Below are 21,404 nucleotides of genomic sequence, written 5' to 3' on the forward strand. Positions count from 1 at the left end.
GCGCACGCGTGACGTACTTTCACAACGTCCAATGTAATTTCACACAGGGTCTAGCGAAGGTTTTCAATCGCACTGTTGACCGCAGAGTGATTGACATGAAGTGGGCGTTTTTTGGTGTCAACTGACCATTTTCAGGTGGTGTTCGAATAAATGCAAGCGTGCCAGGAAAAACGCAGGCGTGGCTGGGCGAACGCAGGGCATGTACGTGACGTCAAAACAGGAACTAAACAGTCTGAAGTGATCACAAGCGCTGAGTAGGTTTTGAGCTACTCTAAAACTGCCCAAAATTTTTTTTGCCGCCGCTCTGCGATCCTTTCGTTCGCACTTCTGATAAGCTAAAATACACTCCCACTGGGAGGCGGCATAGCGTTTGCACGGCTGCTAAAAAACTGCTAGCGAGCGATCAACTCGGAACGACCACCATTGTGAAATTGTATTGAATAACGTCTGATTGTTGGTGTCATAACGCATTTCTCTGACTACTAATGGCTTCCTTAAAGATTCATACTTTAGATATACATGCAACCAGGTCATAAGCGCAAGGACAATTTTTTTTATTTAATTTGGTTATTATAGCAAAAATCACATCCACTATTAGGTTTGATTTAAATGAAAAACCCTCTATAATACAGCATGTATAATCAAATTTTTCGTGTTTCAATGAAAGAAACTAAAAATTATTTAACATTTCATATACTGGGTACGAACAATGAAGCAAACACCTATCATTTTAAAGGTGAACATAGGCGTGCGCAGCTCATTTTATTAGGGGGTGCACCGACGGAGGGCTGTGTCTAGCACCACCTTTTAGGCGTGTCTAGCACTATTTTACATTCTCTCAGTAATATCACATGGCTTAATCTAATTTCTCCCTAGTTCCTAATGATAAAGTAGATATAATACACCCCAGATAAATAAAATGAAACATAATAATGCGACCACTGGCCGGTACTGACTGTCCACTACGGCATTACCCTGAGTCCTTAGCAGCCGCTGCACCCTATCGCTGCTTACACTTCCCCAACCTATCCCTGAGCCAGTGGCGGAATTAACGAGTGGGCCCAGGTGAATATGCATTCCCCCCCACACTCACACATCCCACGCCTTGCACCCCTAGCACCTACACCCTGATTTTGAGTGGGCCACTCTGAAAATACGGGAGATTTAAGGGGCCGAACATTTTAGTTTTAATATAACAGAAGTAAAATTTTAAGTTTACACATGTGCCATCAGAGCCACATTGGCCTCTTTCTATACCATCAGACCCCTCCTCTGCAGGACACCTGCATATGTCACACATCTCCCCATGCTTACCAGCTACTGACAGTGGTGCCCCTTAATCACATTACGCCACACAGTATGAGCCAAAATTCAGGTTACGCCACACAGTATGAGCCGAAATTCACCTTACGCCACACTGTATGAGCCGAAATTCAGGTTACGCCACACAGTATGAGCCGAAATTCAGTTTACGCCACACAGTATGAGCCGAAATTCAGGTTACGCCACACAGTATGAGCCGAAATTCAGGTTACGCCACACTGTATGAGCCGCAATTCACATTACGCCACACAGTATGAGCCGAAATTCACATTACCCCACACAGTATAAGCCAAAATTCACATTATGCCACACAGTATGAGCCGCAATTCACATTGCACCACACAGTATGAGCTGAAATTCAGGTTACGCCACACAGTATGAGCCGAAATTCACATTACGCCACACAGTATAAGCCAAAATTCACATTATGCCACACAGTATGAGCCAAAATTCACATTACGCCACACAGTATAAGCCAAAATTCAAGTTACGCCACACAGTATGAGCCGAAATTCAGGTTGCACCACACAGTATGAGCTGAAATTCACATTACGCCACACGGTATGAGCCGAAAATTCACATGATGCCACACAGTATGAGCCGCAATTCACATTGCGCCACACAGTATGAGCCGAAATTCAGGTTACGCCACACAGCCACACAGTATGAGCCAAAAATTCACATTACGCCACATGGTATGAGCCGAAATTTAGGTTGCACCACACAGTGTGAGCCGAAATTCAGGTTACGCCACACAATATGAGCCAAAATTCACATTACGCCACACGGTATGAGCCGAAATTCACGTTACGCCACACAGTATGAGCCTCCCCCTTGCAACTCTCAGCCACACCATCATCACTTCCCTGCGTTGCCTCTCAGTCATACCATCCCCCTGTGTCGTCTCCTAGTTACATCATCTCCCCCATCAGCTCTCAGCCACATAATCATCACACAACTGTGTCTCTCTGCCTCTGTGCCAAACCATCATGTTCCGCCTGCATCTTTCATCATCCCACTCCACTCCTTCTTTCTATTTCTCTCTGTGCCCCGTGACCCCCTTTTAAAGTCTCTATGTGTGTGTGTGTGTGTGTGTGTGTGTGTGTGTGTGTGTGTGTGTGTGTGTGTATCCCTCCCCCGTCTAGATCTCCGTTTCCAGCCAGCTGCCCTCACCTTCTGGGAGTCAAGATCTGGTGGTCAATGAGTTCAGGCCGCAGGCTGAAGTCAGGAAGCTTTGTGCCGCAGTTGTCTGCCTGGAAGCAGCCCTAGCAAAGTGGGATCTTCCCTGCTGCAGTATAGTCATGCCGCCGAGCACCACGAACCTTGCTTGGCGGAGCAATAGGGGTATGCGGTGCAGGTGTGGCGCCAGGATGGATTCCTGGCCGGAATGCAACTAAGGGTCAGGGACATTTGGAGAGGCCCAATCCGCCCCTGCGCACTGAACTATACAGCGTCAAACTGAAAATAAATTACAGCTTCCGGCAGCAAGGGCAGCTGGGAGCTGTAGTTTATTTTCAGTTTTTTGATCACTGTAGTGCCAGCTCCTTAGATTCGGGCATGTCACGGTGCTCCCTTGGACCTGCATGGCGGGGTCCGTTACTGGTGAGTAGGGTTCCTGACATTAAGGGGTGCCTGTGCGCACCAGGCACCCACCGTGCGTGCGCACACCTATGAAGGTGAATCTAAAATTAACCAATCGTAAGGAGGTGCAAATGTCAGATTTGCATATACGTAGAATATGCTTTTTTTTGAGTGGGTGGGCACAGTACAAATTTGTAAGCATTACTCTAACCAGACGAGCACACACTATATTAGCTTCAACACCTACAGTACTGTAGGTGTGCTAGGAGGTCAAAATTATTTAGCAGTGCACTGTGCAAAAGTGTCATGTCATATCAAAGTCTAAACTCCCACCACTTTACAACATCCCCTTTCATCAAATTTCTATTTCAGTTTGTCACCTAAAATACTGCTTGATTTATTTCTTTTTTACATAAGGGTGAGGGGATATTATGGGGACTGCGTTTCTGTGTGTAGGTTTTTGTGGGTTTTTTTTACATTGCTTCAAGTCCGCTAGTAAATGTTTCAAATTGTTTTAAAGAATTTTCAGAACTGGTTTGTTGAATGTGATCTTAAGGACAATAGTAAGAGGTGGCCTAGGGCTAATAAAGTGTCTGGTACATCCATGAGGACGCAACATGCTTTAAAGCAATTGGCCAAAGATCAAGGTCAGTAATGGCGCAGATACTTAATTTGAGCCGGCACATAAATACGTTATCCTTTTCTCGTAGTCCGTAGAGGATGCTGGGGTCCATATTAGTACCATGGGGTATAGACGGGTCCACCAGGAACCATTGCCACTTTAAGAGTTTAAGAGTGTGGGCTGGCTCCTCCCTCCATGCCCCTTTTACCAGACTCAGTCTAGAAACTGTGCCCGAGGAGACGACATACCTCGAGAGAAGGAATTATACAGATAGTGGCGAGATTCATACCAGCTCACACAAACATGCGAATCCGGCCAACATGCCGGAACAACTCAGCAACAGCTGAAACAGAAATAATGCAGAACTTACCTAGGAACCAGGTAACACTGAACCATAAACCCAAGGCAGGAAAACAAAGCTCTGGGCGGGCTCCCAGCATCCTCTACGGACTACGAGAAAAGTATTTACCGGCAGGTAATTAAAATCCTATTTTCTCTTACGTCCTAGAGGATGCTGGGGTCCATATTAGTGCCATGGGGATGTACCAAAGCTCCCAGTACGGGAGGGAGAGCGCGTAGGCTCCTGCAATACTGCTTGACCAAACTTGAGGTCATCAGAGGCCAGAGTATCGAACTTGTAAAACTTGGCAAACATGTTCGAACCAGACCAAGTAGCTGCTCGGCACAGCTGTAAGGCCGAGACACCCCGGGCATCCGCCCAGTAAGAACCAACTTTACGAGTAGAGTGGGCCTTAACCGATTTTGGACACGGCAATCCTGCCGTAGAATACGCATGCTGGATAGTGAACCTGATCCAGCCCGTAATCGACTGCTTAGAAGCAGGACCCCCAATTTTCTTGGGATCATAGAGGACAAATAGAGAGTCAGATTTCCTATGACGAGCAGTCCTCTTCACATAGATCTTCAAAGCCCGTACAACATCCAATGCCTTTGAAGCAATTGAGGAGTCAGTAGCCACTGGCACCACAATAGGTTGGTTGATATGGAAAGCCGATACAACGTTAGGCAGGAACTGTGGACGAGTCCTAAGTTCCGCCCTGTCTTCATGGAAGATCACATAAGGACTTTTGCAAGATAAAGCCCCCAATTCTGACACGCGTCGAGCAGATAGTGATCGTCCATCAGTGCAAACCAGAGATATGCTTGATGCGGCGCCCAAATAGGAATGTGGAGGTAAGCATCCTTGGTGAACAGAGACACCAGGAACTCCCCCTCTGTCAGTCCTGAGATGACAGCTCTCAGAGATTCCATCTTGAATTTGAACTCCCTGAGATAAGGGTTCAAAGACTTTAAGTTTAGAGTAGGCCGTACCGAACCATCCAGTTTTGGTACCACAAAAAGGTTCGAATAATAACCCTTGTTCCACTGCTGAAGTGGGACCGGAACAATGACCTCTGACACCACCAATTTTCTGATGGCCTCCAGAAGAATTGTCCTGTCTGCCTGACTTGAAGAAGCGGTGAGGCGGGGGATCTTGAAACTCCAGTCTGTACCCTCTGGACACTATGTCCAGTACCCAGGGGTCCAGACCCGACGACACCCAGACGTGGCTGAACTGCTGGAGTCTTGCCCCCACCAGACCTTCCTCCAGGCCAGGCTGTCCACCGTCATGCGGAGGACTTAGGGGTATCAGAAGCGGGCTTCCAGGTCTGGGAACCTGTGGTAGCAGATTTCTTTCCTTTGGCACAACCACCTCTGAAGAAGGTGTTCGAAGGCTTATTTTTTCTAGGCCTTGCGGGCCGAAAGGACTGTGACGTGGTAGAGGAAAAAGGCTTCTTCGTAGTCGGTGCAGCTGAGGGGAGAAAAGGAGACTTACCCGCAGTAGCCGAGGTAATCCACGCATCCAGCGCCTCCCCAAAGAGAGCCTGACCTTTGTACGGCAGGCCCTCCACACACTTCCTGGATTCCGCGTCCGCAGACCAGTTGCAAAGCCAGAGACCTCTGCGAGCTGAGACGGACATGGAGGAGATCCCCGCAGCCGTGGAACCCAGGTCCTTCATGGAATCCACCAGGAACCCTGCAGAATCCTGAATATTACGTAAAAATAAATCGACCAGGTCCTTTAACGCGGCAGATCCCAGGACCGGTAATACCACCTGTTTGGACACTCTAGAGAAAGAGGCGTCGACTATCGGCGGGGACTCCCATCTCTTCCTATCTTCCTCAGGGAAGGGAAAAGCCACCAAGACCCTCTTGGGAATCTGGAATTTCTTTTCCGGAGTTTCCCATGCCTTTACAAAGATAGCATTCAATTCTTTGGATGCCGGGAAGGTGAGGGGGGGCTTCTTATGATCCGGAAATAAGGCCTCCTCCACCTGTTCCGGAGCTGTGTCTGAAATGTGTAAAACATCCCTAACAGCCTCGATCATCAACTGCACCCCCTTGGCAAGTGATGTCTTCCCCCTCAACACATCCCCGTCACCGTCTGCGGCGTCAGAGTCGGTGTCCGTGTCATCCTGCATAATTGCAAGTGCACGTTTCTGAGAATGTACCGCAGGGGACCCCGAGGAGGCAGGATCAGACCATACCACCATAGAGGACTGGAGGACCTGAGTGGCATGCTCAGTCCTAGCAACTCTATCAGAAATCTGAGAAATAGTCCCCCTCAGAGAGACTAACCATTCTGGCTCTCTAGCTGGGATCTGCGCTAAAACAGTGCAATCCTGATTACATGGAATGGAGTCTTCCTGGGAAGATAAATCCTCTGCAGCATGTGAAACAGTGTCCCTAGACATGTTGTCACACACACTCAAACACCCCACAAACACACAGGGTATTATGTATACAGACTTTCCACCCCAAGAATGTCAGAGAGACACAGAGATTGGAGCCAACCCACACACAGCAGCGCTATTAAAGGTATAGGGAGTCCCTAACCAGCGCTGACTGTGTCCCTTAATAGGTGACACAGGCTGTTTACAGCCCTCCCCCCCTTCTACAACCCCCTTGGTACCGTACAGATAGCTGGAGATTGCTCTGGAGGGACCTGGATCCACTTGGTAGTGAGTGCAGGCAAGAAAAATGGCGCTAAACGCTGCCGTGTCCACTCTGAGGAGAAGTTCCGCCCCCTCAATGGCGCTGTCTTCCCGCTCACTGAAAGATTATACTGTTGTGCTGGCCTGGATCCGCAGACCCCGACAGACTTGCAGTGGAAAGTGTAGGGTCCGGCGCTGGCCCAGGGCGCCCCTCCCAGCGCCGCACCGCAGTACCGCTGAGCCATCCAGAAGCGTGGTTAAGACCGCGCTCCTTACCCTCTGGCCGCCTTCTTCACACTGTCCTCCCGCTTGCAAGGGGGGACAGTGATTCACTCGCCACATCTTCAGCTCCCTGAGGGGGTGGCGGCCGGCTGTCGGGACGAGCGTTCCCCTGCAGCGGGTCACGATCAGACCCCTCTGGAGCTTAACGTCCAGTCAGCGGGAGCAGTGGCTCCCCCCCTCAGTCCCTCGCTGCAGGGAGGCTGTCGCCAGCAGCCTCCCTGTAAAATAAAAAACTCTGAAAAGAAAGAAAAAAAACTTTTTTTTTGGCTCCTCCGGGCACATTTTCTAAACTGAGTCTGGTAGGAGGGGCATAGAGGGATGAGCCAGCCCACACTCTTAAACTCATAAAGTGCCAATGGCTACTGGTGGACCGTCTATACCCCATGGTACTAATATGGAACCCAGCATCCTCTAGGACGTACGAGAAATAAAAAAAAACTACAGACAAAGTTAGCAGTTACTGTGGGACACTAAATACTAAAATCTAATTTCAAAGTTAGATTTATTATTACTCTATGGACCTTATTCAGCTTCAGTTAAGTGTTGCTATTTTATTTTAAGTGCCACCCAGCGATGTGATTGCAATCTAATTGTGATCGCAATGCAATTAGAATTCGACCACAGCAACTAGGATCGACCCCTGGCTGTGAAGGCCGGCGCACCGGCTCCATGTTTTGTTCCTGAGTGGCTGCATGTGGCGTCACCCCGAAAATGGCCCGGATCTGCCCGCCTTTTTGTTGCGACGGCCATGCAACTGTGGGCACAACATTTGTGGTGCTGAGAGTATTAACACATTATACTTTGTAATAACATCGCCAGTATATCATATTGCAGTTTTATTGGTAGGGGCCCACACAAGTTAGTTGCCCTGGGGCCCTCACAAACCTAAATCCGACCCTGCCCATAATGTATGTATATTCTTATACAGTATGTTGTACAGATTAAACTGTATGCAAGAAAGTGGAAGAAATAATTACTGTTTACAACTACAACCTCAACTGTACACTGTCAGCTCCTTGTAGTACAGTAGAAAGTATATGCTGCTCATTTGTCCAGTGCATCTATAAATAAGAACCGTTGTGCTTTAGATCAGCTGTAATCTTCTACTATATAAAAGCGAAATTTTGTCCTTCTGTCTTTCTATACAAAGCCACAGTTTACAAGCGAAGATCGTGAAATTTTACATACGAGCGTATTAAAACACGGGCCGAGGCAACTAAAACAATTACAAATCCCTAGCACCCCTAGGGGAGGGGGAGACATCAGCACAGAGTATATCAGGAGACAGCATAACTCCGGAATTGCTGGAGCAATGTACTCAAAGATTGGTACACATATGACTCACAATCTGGCAACAAACACTGTGGGGGGAAGACACCCCTAGCACCACTAGGGGTGAGGCAGCAGCAGCACAGAGTTTTTCAGCAGACAGCATAACTCTGGAATGCCTGCAGCAATTTACAACAAACTTGGTACACATCTGATTTACAATCTGGGAACAAAGTCTGTGGGGGATAGACACACCTAGCACCCCTAGGGGTGGGACAACAGCACAGAGTATTTCAGGAGACAGCATAACTCCTGAATGCCTGGACCAATTTACAACTAACTTGGTACACATATGACTTACAAGCTGGGAACAAACACTGTGCGGGTAACACACCACTAGCACCCCTAGGGGTGAGGCAGCAGCACAGAGTTTTTCAGCAGACAGCATAAATCTGGAATGCCTGGAGCAATTTACACCAAACTTGCTACACATATGACTTACACTCTGGGAACAAACACTGTGGGGGTAACACACCACTAGCACCCCTAGGGGTGGGCCAGCAGCACAGATTATATCAGGACATGCCTGATATGTAAGTGATGACAGGGCTGCATTTGACTGGGCCAGTGACATGATGTGAGGTGGTAAATGCAGGTAGCACAAACCGACGCACTGTTAGTTATATAGTGGAAGTAGCACGTTCCCCCAGCAGCACAGACTATATCAGGAGATACATCATGTGCTGTGCTATATAAGAAACTGTAAAAAAATCGATAATTACACAGTTGCACTGACATGATGTGAGGAGGGAAATGGAGGCAGCAGGAAGCCACAGACTGAGAGTTGTATAGTGGAAAGAACAGGGTACCTTGGGGTACCAAAAAAGGGTCCGGCCACTACACAAAGTGCGTCAGGGAATCAAGCTATGCCTATATACTAGATCTCCAACCAACGTAAATTAACGAACAACTATCATTCTAATTTATCATCCACATCCCGTAGCGAAGCACGGGTATTCAGCTATCTACAATGTTATTTATACTGTGTGTTTAATATTTACATTTATTTTTGTAAACAGACATTCTTAAAATCCCGGGCAACGCCGGGTACTCCAGCTAGTACTGTATAAGTTATTTTATGACACCTAAGCTTGTAATATTCTTATGGTCTTTCTTATGACCGGGTCCATTGTTTGTAAGTGGAAGATGTCTGTGTTTCCTCTGCAGGATGTCAGTAAAAGGCTGTCTCTTCCCATGGGCATCCGTTTACCCCCTGGGCTTCTGGACAAGCTGCAGATGAATAGTCCAGACGATGATCCAAAGCCATTGACTCGGCTATCAAGGAGAGCATCCTTGGTTAGTAGACACAAAGATGATTTAAACATAATTTACCTAAAGTTGGCCTATCTCACTGTACGGTTTCAGGTCTGTTTGCCAGATGTCAGGGGCTTAGCAGACAAAGATGATTTTTTGTGAAGAAAGCGCACAAATAGAAGTCATACATACATATAAGACGAGCATAGGTAGATGTGTAGACACCCTTGAAAAAGTCCAGATACCGGATGAAACATGTAAGGACACCCATTTCCAACCACCTTATTGAACCAGTTTGGTTTTATTGACACTGAGACTTTTGCAGTATATTGTGATTGCTGTATTGAGAGCACTGTGACTTACAGCACTGTACTATATTATACAGTAAATAAATAGTTTTTGCACCAGCAAACATAGAGCCCTTTTGTCACTCTCATTTGCAATAACACCACCTCCCCTCACATGCACGTACCACCATGGCAGCAGGAATCTGAAAGTGATCGGGACCAGCATCAAAACGGACATCAATGGGTGAGTAAACATCCCCTTACATCCAGTAGTACGCATAGTGTCTTACAATTCCTAATACTGTGAATTGATTATTCCCGAGGTGGAGTGATGGTGAGGAGTGGACAAAGACAAAAACACGTTTTATCTGACCACTGTTGAGTGCACCCATTGGGATACAGCTTGCCCTGCTTACAGTTTGTGCCATCTAGGACCAGTCCACACTGACTTTGGTTATTGACAATTTGTGGACAATGTCATAGTGAACACCCAACCTACAGTTTAACTCCTTACCATTGGCTTTGGGCCATTCATTTAGGACCTCCTCCCTGTGTTACACTGACCCACCATTAGACCAACTATTATTAGTTTGTCATCTATTCTCTTTTAATACAATCATAACACTAGAGCGCTCCACCTACCCCTACAATTAGAAGTCAGCAGGACAAGTACCATTTTGTGGTGCCATAAGTTTTTTACTCTTATGTCCTAGTGGATACTGGGGTCTTGTACTTTAGTTCCATGGGGTATAGATCCGGTCCACTGGAACCTTGCACTTTAAAACGTTTAGTGTGTGCATGTGTGTGCTGGCTCCTCCCCTCTATGCCCCTCCTATCAGACTCAGTTTAGAAAAATGTGCCCAAGGAGCCTGGTGCACTTCTCTGGAGCTCCAGAGATTTTTTCTTCAAGTTTAATTTAGTTTATTATTTTCAGGTAGCTCTGCTTGGCAGACAGACTACCTGCTTAGTGGGATTTAGAGGGGGACCGAACCAACCTCCTGAGGGTTTGTTTTTTTAATCTGTTTATTGAGATTTTTTTCAGTACAACAAAATGACAGGTACGAAAATGTAGTTAGTTCTAAAGTAGGAGACCATACGGTCAAAACATATGAGATACCCGTACATTACATTAAGACAAACTTAATTGACTGTAAACCAACAAGGATTAATCAGTCGAAAAATAGAAATAGAAATAGAATCTGAAGTCAATGAGGGAGGAGCCAGTCTCTCCCGTCTCGATATTCAAATAACAAGCAGAAAGAAAAAATAAGAAAAATACATCAATAATAGAAACAAGACAAGAGGCAGTGGCGTAACTACTGCCCCCGCAGTCCTCGCGGTGGCTTGGGGGCGAGGGGCTGCGGGGACGCCACTGACTTTGCACAGATTGACATGCGGACGAGCGTCCGCATGTCAATCTGCGGTCTCCTTCCCTCCGCTGCTGTAAGGAGGGACACGGAGCGCACATCGCGCGCCTCTCCTGTGTCCCTCCCTGGCTCTCCCCCGGCCGGTCTAATAAAGGAAATGCCGTTCGTGAGCTCTGATTGGCTCACGAACCGGCACTTCCTTTATTAGACCGGCAGGAGAGCCAGGAGGGACACAGGAGAGGCGCGCTATGCGCTTCGTGTCCCTCCAACACAAAGGAGTGGGGGGGGGGGGGAGCAGGCACTGTGGGGGCATATACCTGGCACTGTGGGGGAATATCTGGCACTGGGGGCATATACCTGGCACTGTGGGGGAATATCTGGCACTGGGGGGAGCAGGCACTGAGGGGTCATATGTGGCACTGTGGGGGAATATCTGGCACTGGGGGCATATACCTGGCACTGTGGGGGAACATCTGGCACTGGGGGGAGCAGGCACTGAGGGGGCATATGTGGCACTGTGGGGGAATATTTGGCACTGGGGGGAGCAGGCACTGAGGGGGCATGTACCTGGCACTGGGGGGGGGGTATATGTGGCACTGGGGGCATGTACCTGGCACTGTGGGGGGATATCTGGCACTGGGGGCATATACCTGGCACTGTGGGGGAATATCTGGCACTGGGGGCATATGTGGCACTGGGAGCATGGCCCTAGCAACAAGCACTACCCCCTAGCAACGAGCATGACACCCAGTGCATGAAACCCCTGGCAACAAGCATGACACCCAGTGCATGAAACCCCTGGCAACAAGCATGACACCCAGTGCATGAAACCCCTGGCAACGAGCATGACACCCTGAGCATGAAAACCCCTGGCACCGTGCATGGAACCAAGAGCATGAAACCGCTGGCAACGAGCATGACACCCAGTGCATGAAACCCCTGGCAGCGAGCATGACACCCTGACCATGAAAACCCCTGGCACCGTGCATGGAACCAAGAGCATGAAACCCCTGGCAACGAGCAGGTAATTTAAAAGTAATTAGAAGCCTTACTGTAGAACTTAATGTGTAATGGGCATTACGGTGTGTGGCATAATGTATCACGGACATTGCGGTGTGTGTCATAATGTGTCAGGCATTACGGTGTGTTGTATACTATATCACGGGCATTGTGGTATGTGGTATAATGTCTCAGGATCATTGTGGTGTGTGTCATACTGTGTCACAGACATTGTATGTGCTATAATGTATCAGGGGCATTGCAGTGTGTAGCATAATGTATAACGGGCATTGCGATTCCTGTCATAATGTGTCACAGGCATTACGGTGTGTGGCATAATGTGTCGGGGGCATTACAGTGTGTGCATATTGTGTCATGTGCATTATTGTGTGTGGCATAATGGCTAAGGCCATTGCAGTATGTGGAATAATGTATACTGGGCATTACTATAAGGAGGAAAAATGACAAATAATGTAAGGGGCATGAATCAGGATTATTTTGCTTTCCTGTGGTGGCTAACGTCTGGGCGTGCAGGTTGCAAAACTGGGGTATAAGGTAGTCTTTTCCTGCAATGCCACGCCCCTTTACGCGAAGCCACGCCCATTTCAACGAAGCCACACACCCTTTTTGGCGGCGCGCGCATATTTGTCTCTTTACTAGAGCCAATTATGGGAATTATGGGGGTTATGGGGGGGGGGGGGGGGGGCGCCGAAGGATTTTTTGGCTTGGGGGAGAAAAATTTCTAGTTACGCCACTGACAAGAGGGGAGGGGAGACACAAGAGGAAATAATGGGAGGGGGGGGGGGGAGAATACAAGGCAAACAGACAAACATCTATAGCAATTATGATCTTAATGAGATCTGTCGTAGAAGATACCATTCAGTCTTCTCAAAGACTGTGAATATTTGAGAATGAGTGGAAAGTGGGAGTGAGTTAATATATAGCTCCCAACGGTTATAAAATTTAATAACACCAGTTTCTATGTTCACCAAAGCAGATCTACGATCATAATATAATATTTGTAGTATTTTCCTGTGGACCTCCAGCATCGAGGGTTAGGATCTGGAAACCCAATATGTGAGAATTATTTTCTTAGAGACTGTGACCAAGATAGTCAGGAATGGTATGATTTTGTGTCTATTTACGCCCAAATCCCACTGGGAGAAATTTGCACATAAACATGCTATAGGGTCAGGAGAGACATGGGTATGGAGAAGAGTGTTGATGAAGGAGAGGACCTTATGCCAAAACTTCCTAATGTGTCCACATTCCCAAAAATTGTGGTAAAAGGTCGCAGAGTGGTAATGACATTTGCGGTATTCACCTGTAATCGAAGGGTTGTAACGGGCATGTTGTATTTGAGGAACATATGCTCTCTGTAATGTGCGGAAATGTACTTCTTGTAAATAGGCAGAGGACAACATTTTCATAGTGGAACAGTAGTGTTTACTAAGGATTGAGGGATCTGTAAGGTAGGGGATATCTCTTTGCCATTGCAGTAACAGCGTGTTCCATCTAGAATCTGAGGGGATGTTAGTAAGAAGATTATATATCAGTCTAGTGCGAAATGGTATATGCTCACATAGGCCCTCATTCCGAGTTGTTCGCTCGCAAGCTGCTTTTAGCAGCTTTGCACACGCTAAGCCGCCGCCTACTGGGAGTGAATCTTAGCTTATCAAAATTGCGAACGAAAGATTTGCAATATTGCAAAAAGACTTCTCTGTGCAGTTTCCGAGTAGCTCGAGACTTACTCTTCCAGTGCGATCAGTTCAGTGCTTGTCGTTCTTGGTTTGACGTCACAAACACACCCAGCGTTCGCCCAGACACTCCTCCGTTTCTCCAGCCACTCCCGCGTTTTTTCCAGAAACGGTAGCGTTTTTTCAAACACTCCCATAAAACGGCCTGTTTCCGCCCAGAAACACCCACTTCCTGTCAATCACACTCCGATCTCCAGAACGAAGAAAAAACCTTGTAATGCCGTGAGTAAAATACCTAACTGCATAGCAAATTTACTTGGCGCAGTCACAGTGCGAACATTGCGCATGCGCAGTTAGCGGAAAATCGCTGCCATGCGAAGAAAATTACCGAGCGAACAACTCGGAATGACCACCATAATGAGATCACCAATTGTAATGGATCAGAGGCCCTGGGGGTGAGAGAGGATCAAACTAGTGAGTGTAGTAACGTGGAGAGGTAGTGACGAACTTGTAATTACATATAAAAATGTGTTTGCGGAATGTTATATTTATCACGAAGATGAGAAAACAATAGCAACTTTCCACCAGGATCGAAGACCTTGGCGGAATGTGACAGTCCCTTGTCTCTCCAGAGCTTAAAGGCAGAATTAGTGAGGGATGGGGCAATGCAGGATTACCCCAGAGAGGGATACATAGTGTAAACATATGGTTTCTGTGGAATAATTTTTTCAGTTTGAGCCAGGAGTAGTAAATGTCATGAAACAACGGGGAATGTAGAATATGTGGAAGAATACTTTTCAGGCGGGAGTGTAAGAGAGCACTGGGAGAAAAAGGAAAGAACAAAGCGTTATCTAGAGCAGGGTCTGTGAAAGAGTGTCCATCTGTCAGCTAATCAGCAGCCCAACGAAAAAGTGCAGACAGGGAGTAAGAGGGAAAGTCAGGTAAGCCAACACCCCCAGCAGTGCAAGACGCCGCCAATTTTCTATAGGCGATGAGGGTTTTTTTACCTTTCCAGAGAAATTTGGATAAAATTTTACGGAGATACGATAAGTCTTTCGTAGAGAGGCCAATAGGTAACATTTGCATAAGATAATATAACCTTGGGAAAATCACACTTTGTAGGACAGCCACATGACCCAATATCGAAAGGTGCAAAAGTTTCCAGGATTCTAATGTAGTAGTAAGTTTGGCTAACATGGGCGTAAAATTGACATTGTATAGAGTGGATAGATCCAACGGAATTTGGATTCCTAAATAGGTAAGTTCATCCGAGACGATCTTAAAGGGGAATGTTGAGGTTAGACTGGGAGCAATGGTGCGGGGGGTCCTCAAGGGTAATAATTTAGATTTGGTGATGTTGATACGGTAACCTGCTGTAGCTCCAAATGAAGAAATTAATTGAAGAATCTCCGAAATGGAGGCTTCATGGTCAGATATGAAGAGGAGCATATCATCGGCGAACAAGGCCACCTTGAGTTCAACATCACCAATTCGAATCCCCTTAAACAATGTGGAAGCACGTAGGGCTATTGCTAACGGTTTGAGAGCAATGGCAAATAATAATGGGGATAATGGGCATCCCTGTCTGGTACCTTTACCAATAGTAAAAAGAGCAGATAGAAAGCCATTACAGGAAACCTGAGTCCGCGATTGGAGATACAATAACTTAATCCAGTCAATAAAAGCTGCTGGGAAGCCAAAACGAGCCAGGGAGTGAAACAGGTGTGGCCATTCTACCAGATCAAACGCCTTCTCGGCGTCGAGGGAGAGAATAAAAGTGGACAGTGTTGAGGTGGAGGAGGCTTGAACTGCAGATAAAACACGTCTGACATTAACTTCGGAGTGTCTACCCCAGATGAAACCTGTTTGATCGGGATGAATAATATGCGGTAGAAGCAGTTTCACACGATCAGTTAGAATTTTGGTCAGCAATTTATAATCTAGGTTTAACAGGGAAATGGGACGATAAGATCCCGGGAGGGAGAGATCTCTGCCAGGCTTCGGGAGCACTTTGATTATAGCTGTATTAAAATGTAAAGGGAGAGTCCCTGACGTAAGTAAAGAGTTAAGAGCACGCTCAGGGGAGCCTCTATTTTGGGCAAAAGCAATTTGTAGAAATCTGCAGATAAACCATCTGGTCCCACGGCCTTATCACGTTTGAAATGGCCAATAACAGTCCGAAAGGGGGGATTCTGAACAGTGGGAGTATAAAGGTCTGAATTAAAAGAGCGCATGACTTCAGAAATATCAGCATTGGTTCCCGTTAAAGTACCCGATGAGGTCAATTAAGGGTTGTGTGGTCAAGGGGGGCGGGGGGGGGGGAACCCCTGACCAGGTTGGATAACAATTTGCCAGTTTTATTTCCAAATTTATGAAACCGGTAATTAACATTGAACATATATTTATCTCCCATTGTCTGTAAAAATTCATCAAAGTGTGTTTTTGCCAAAAGATAATCATGCTTAGTACAGTCATTTGGGTTAGATTTAAAGAGCTGACTGAAATTCCAGATAAAGATTTGTATATTTTTTATTGGAACTGGCAACATATGAAATTATTTCACCTCTAATTACGGATTTGGCTGATAACCAAAAGAGCAGTGGGTCAGAGTCTGCGTGAGAGGCATTGTCTAAGGCAAACGTCTCCCAGGCCGCTTCGAGTCTATTACGGAGTTTCAGAGATTTAGATAGATAAGAGGGAAATTTCCACAATCTAGGGGAATCCTGCGTGTCCGTAATTTGGATAGAGGACGTCACAAGGGCATGATCAGATAAAAATATCTGGAAAATGTGAGCATCTACCACACAAGGAAAAAGGGAGTGAGACGTAAATATATAATCAATTTGAGACAAGGTATGATGGGCTGAGGACAAACAAGTGTAATCCCTATCAGTGGGGTGAAGGGCTCTCCAAACCGATCAATAAAAGTTTCTCTGTCACTAAAGGTATACCTAGTTTGGGGAGGGTCATACCTCTAGGGGGTGTATAGGATCTGTCTAAGAGAAGCGAGGTTACCAGATTGAAGTCTCCGCACATTACTATAGCGGAGGAAAGGTGCGGGGTCAGTAAAGCAATTAGTGATTGTAGGAATTGCTTGGTATAGGTGGAGGGTGCGTATAGATTACAAAGTGTCAGAGGTCGTCCATGTACCTTAAGGGATATAAAGACTGTTCTACCTGACGTGTCAGAGCAGACAGTCAAATCTTCATAGGGGATGTGTCTTTTAATAAGTATGACTACACCTCTGGATTTGGAATTGTAAGAACTAGAACCTAGGATAGACCAACCAAGAGTATTCAATTTAATTATTTCTTCAGGGATTAAATGGGATTCCTGCAGAAATGCAACATCAACATTTTGCGTATTTAGAAAGATGAGAATCTTCCTACGTTTCGCAGGTGAGTTAAACCCACCCACATTCCACGAACGTATCGTCAGGTTAGGCATAACACAGTGAGGAAGGAGACACGTGTACCATAGATATAAATGTCATATAAAAGCAACAGCATATGACCGAATGGGGTGTAAGGGGAGAGGGGGCCAAGGGAAGAAGGGGAGAACAGGGGGGGGGGGGGGGGCAAACAGACAACATAGAATATCAAATGCACAAAGAGAGTCCACAGAATCAATGATTCAACTAAGGGAGAAGCAACAGGAGAAAAGGACTCAAAACTTCCTAAAAGGAGAAAAAATGGTGTTAAGCATATAAACCAAATCAATGTATCAATCCAGTAGTGGAGTGTGAGGGAGGAGCTCCGCCCTTTCCCATCCACACATAAATGAGAGATAAAACATCGACACATTGCCCTGCATATAAAAAGAGAGCAGAAAACCATATTACCAGACTTAGAAGCCACGTAGTGAATTGAAAAGAAACCAAACAATTAACGGCTGAAATGACATTTGCGTTAAGGTGATAAGAAAATCATGTAACTATAGCATGCGCAACAAAACTGTCACAGAGTTAAGCATGTGACATTAGGAGGCCACAATCAGCATGGAAAAATAGAATGATACTAAAAGAACAAAAACATTAACATATAACATGAGAACATTCAAAATACGAATGATAAAAAGAAATATAAAACAGGCATGAAGACCAGTGTAGGTGTAGCAATGGCGGTCAGTAGACCAGCACGGTAAACCTTTCAGGTAGCTGAGGTGGGTGGAGGGTCACTAATATCTGCATCCAAGGGTTTAGGAAAATCTCTCAGATAAGCCTGAGCATCTGCAGGAGAAAGAAAGTCCTTATAGTAGGTGCCGTCATATACACGTAAACGGGATGGGTAGAGCAAGCCAAACTTGCAACCCTCTGCAACTAGTTGTGAGCAAACTGGAGAAAAGGCTTTCCGGGCCCTAGTCAATTCCACGGAATAGTCCTGGAAAATGAAAAGTTTATGGCCTTCCCATTGACGGTTCTTGATACGGCGGAATGCAGACCAGAAGGCAGTCTTATGTAAGTAGTTTAAACAACGGAACAGCGTAACCCTCGGACGAAGCTTGTTGGGGTAGGGGCAGGGCCCACCCGATGTACCCTCTCAATCACCAAATCACGACATTCCTGTTCAATCCCCAAAAGGTTGGTCAGTGTATTACGCACGAAATGCGCAAGTGCTTGACCTTTAATCTATTCAGGGAGGCCTACAAGCCTGCTGTTATTTCAACGTGACCTGTTCTCGATGTCGTCGAGTTTATTCCATATATGGTAATTGTCAGAAGTCAGTGTTTTCACAGACTGATGCAGCTCATTGATATCATGCATGGCAGCTCCCAATTGATTTTCCAGTGCGAGACACACACTGCTGGAGGTGTTGCAGCTGCAGCGTTATGTCTGAGACAGCCTGAGTGAGGAGAGGAGTCATGGTGGACCGGATTGCATCCACTACGTCGGCATAAGAAACCGGAGCGACAGGTGAGCGCTCCATTGGGGGTACTGGCACAGCAGACACTTTTTTGGAGCAGGAGAAACAGGGTCAGGCCCCACTTCTGACGCCATCGTCCCCGCCACGCAGTGTTTCTCTTTGCGCTGCGGCTGTGCGCCAGGCGCAGCCGCGGATGTTGCAAAACTATCCATAGTGATCGCGAGAGCAGGGGGGAACAGTGCAGGGCAATTAGAGGCCGAATTCGGGCCGTGAGAAGGTGTTTGCTGACAGGTCGTGGCGGAGCTCCGGAGCCTGCTGCCTCACGCCATCAACACGGAACCGGAAGTCCAACCTCCTGAGGGTTAATGGTTCGGAATCCCAGCTGACAGGACACTGAGATCCTGAGGTACTGATCACACATCGTTCGTATGTGTGCCCACTCCGGCAGCTAGCCACCACCCTCTAACAGATACCGAAGATACAGGTGTGGTGAGTGTTACACCGGGGTCCTGGTTAGCGGGTCCCCGGTGCAGTTTTGGCAGCAGTTCGCGCGACTGTCACAGGCCCTGAGCTGCGGTGCCTGCCGCGGACAAACTGGCAACGGGCAGACACCCCTCGGTGCTCACTGTCACAGAAAGGCTTTGGGAGTACTGTATATATCTATTTTTGACATAGCCAGTATAATCTATTAACAGGGACCGCGCGCCATTACAAAGGGCGAGGCTTCCCAGACCGGGACCTGAGGCGCGAAGGTGCCATTTTCCTGCTTCTTGCGGCTCAAGCTGCACATAACCCTGCTCCTCCAGAAACCCACGCTGCTACAGGACTCCGTACTGGTACCAGGGGGTCTTAGACATGGGGAGCACACTAGCAACAGTACCGCTGCACTCCTATCAGGTCATACATTTAGTTACTCTTATACTGCTGTGTTTCTGGGTGCTGGTGTCTGCTCCTCAAGTGTCCCTCCTAGGGCTCTCTAGGGTCTGTGTGGAGGTGTTTGGTCAGTGGGCTGCGTTGTTTTACAGGGTGAAGGATGTCTGTAGACATGGTTGTGTACTGCCTGTAATTCATCCCCGTCTTCAGTGGGGTCACTCATGTGTGAACAATGTTCCTTGTCTCCACACGGACACAGTTCACAAGCACCTGTCTGGCTGGACAGCTTTACTAGCATGATCCAGCATGTTAATTCTGAATTAGCTGCGGCTAAAAGGGAGAGACAGGTGTTGAAGCATTCTATTGATTCTGTGGCCAAGGCAGAAGATACAAAGAAGGCTTCTCAGCCCCATCTAGTGGTTTCACAAAAATGCTCAATGCCACAGGTGCTCCAGTCTGAATCTGCTTCTGATCAGCCTTATGTAGATAATGTCAAAGTCAGAAAAATATCTCTATGCACACTACCATATTTGCACCTCACACAGGTCCGTGCTGCGCATGCGTGCGCTCTCCCGTACGTGCGCATACTCACAGTCGCGGGCACCCGCAGGCGCACGGTATGCGTATTTACGGTAGAGTTTATGTGATCGTAGCGTGCGACTCAATCGTTACATATTTTCACTATATAATGTATTTTGTAGATCATGGTCCCTTTGATAGATTCTGAAAGTTTAGTTAACATAGCATGTTCCTGAACAGAGAGATCCCTCTTTGTATTGTACGAAGGGTCTAACAGGGGTCATACAGTGGTGTTTGGTACCCATCGGAAGAGTATTTAAATAGCAATATTCCGGTGTTGGTTTGGAGCGGATTAATCGCTCGTGCGAATAGTTATGGACATAAGAAGTTTATGTCCATTTACTATTATTTGTTCTTATTTAGTCATGCGGCGGGAAACTCAGTGTCCCACCCACCTGAACAGTTGGAAGCAGTCACAGCCCACCTGTATGAATCAACCTATGACCTTTTGTTATAATGCGAAGCCGAATTCCTGTGTCCAATGAACAATGAGATTGTAGGGACCATTGAATTGCATTGTGTGTGGGGCATAAATAGGCAGGCCGACCATATCCAGTTCACTCTCTTCAACGGTTCTCATTGCTGATAATCGGGAGCTGGATATCGAGGCGCATGCGATCGTTTCCCCTTGTGCGTAAGTGTTTCTCCGCAACTATATTGATCTTCTTGTTATTGTGGGCCAATTTCTCTCTCTCTCTCTCCCTTCTCCTCTTTCTCTCTTATTTTCCTTTAAATAGTAAGTGTATTATATTTCCTGTGTAGTTAGCTGGTTAGGTAGTCTATGTTATATTGTAGTGTATGATTTGTATTTGTATTAATTCTTTTGCAAGTTTATCATTCAAAATATATACATATTAGGCGTTGGACCCTAAGCCCAGGTATCTGTGTATTTCTTATAGTGTCTAGTATTCTCAGAGCGTCGGTGACGCTCAAACAGCTTTTAAGTTAATAAGGTTACACTAGGTTGCATATACACCCTATCTCTACACTAAGGTTTTACAGCATATTTCATTGTTTATGGTTTAGATATAAAGGTTTAACATTGTGAGCGTCAGCGCCGCTGGTGATCTCCTCGTGGTCCCGAGCGTCCGCTACGCTATAGCGAATCATTAAGTTAGTCGGCAGCCAATAGCGTGCCTGCCCGTGATCTCTTGGCCGTGAGCGAACGTGACGCTTGAGCGTCTCGACTACGGCTAAGCGATTGTTACGCAACGTGCGTACCCTTACGGTACTTCATACGTAGATAGCGTACAGTGTTCTTAGACCTCATAAAGGGTATTATATAAGATAAATATTTAGCTTTATCAATTGCGGGCTCGTCCTGTCCTTCACATATCTGCACTAGGTAATTTC

At 46.6% G+C, this 21,404-nt stretch overlaps 1 protein-coding gene across 4 annotated transcripts in view; it reads left to right on the plus strand.

Moving 5' to 3' along the window:
- CDK18 (cyclin dependent kinase 18) overlaps positions 1–21,404 on the plus strand; it is a 330,987-nt gene that overhangs the window by 173,912 nt on the left and 135,671 nt on the right. For all 4 annotated transcript variants that reach the window (XM_063955137.1, XM_063955136.1, XM_063955138.1 and 1 more), the window contains one exon: positions 9,301–9,429. In XM_063955137.1, coding sequence (XP_063811207.1) covers positions 9,301–9,429 — 129 coding nt within the window. The remainder of the gene's footprint in view (positions 1–9,300; positions 9,430–21,404) is intronic.

Source organism: Pseudophryne corroboree, chromosome 2 (genome assembly GCF_028390025.1).
Source record: "Pseudophryne corroboree isolate aPseCor3 chromosome 2, aPseCor3.hap2, whole genome shotgun sequence".
Taxonomy (NCBI): domain Eukaryota; kingdom Metazoa; phylum Chordata; class Amphibia; order Anura; family Myobatrachidae; genus Pseudophryne; species Pseudophryne corroboree.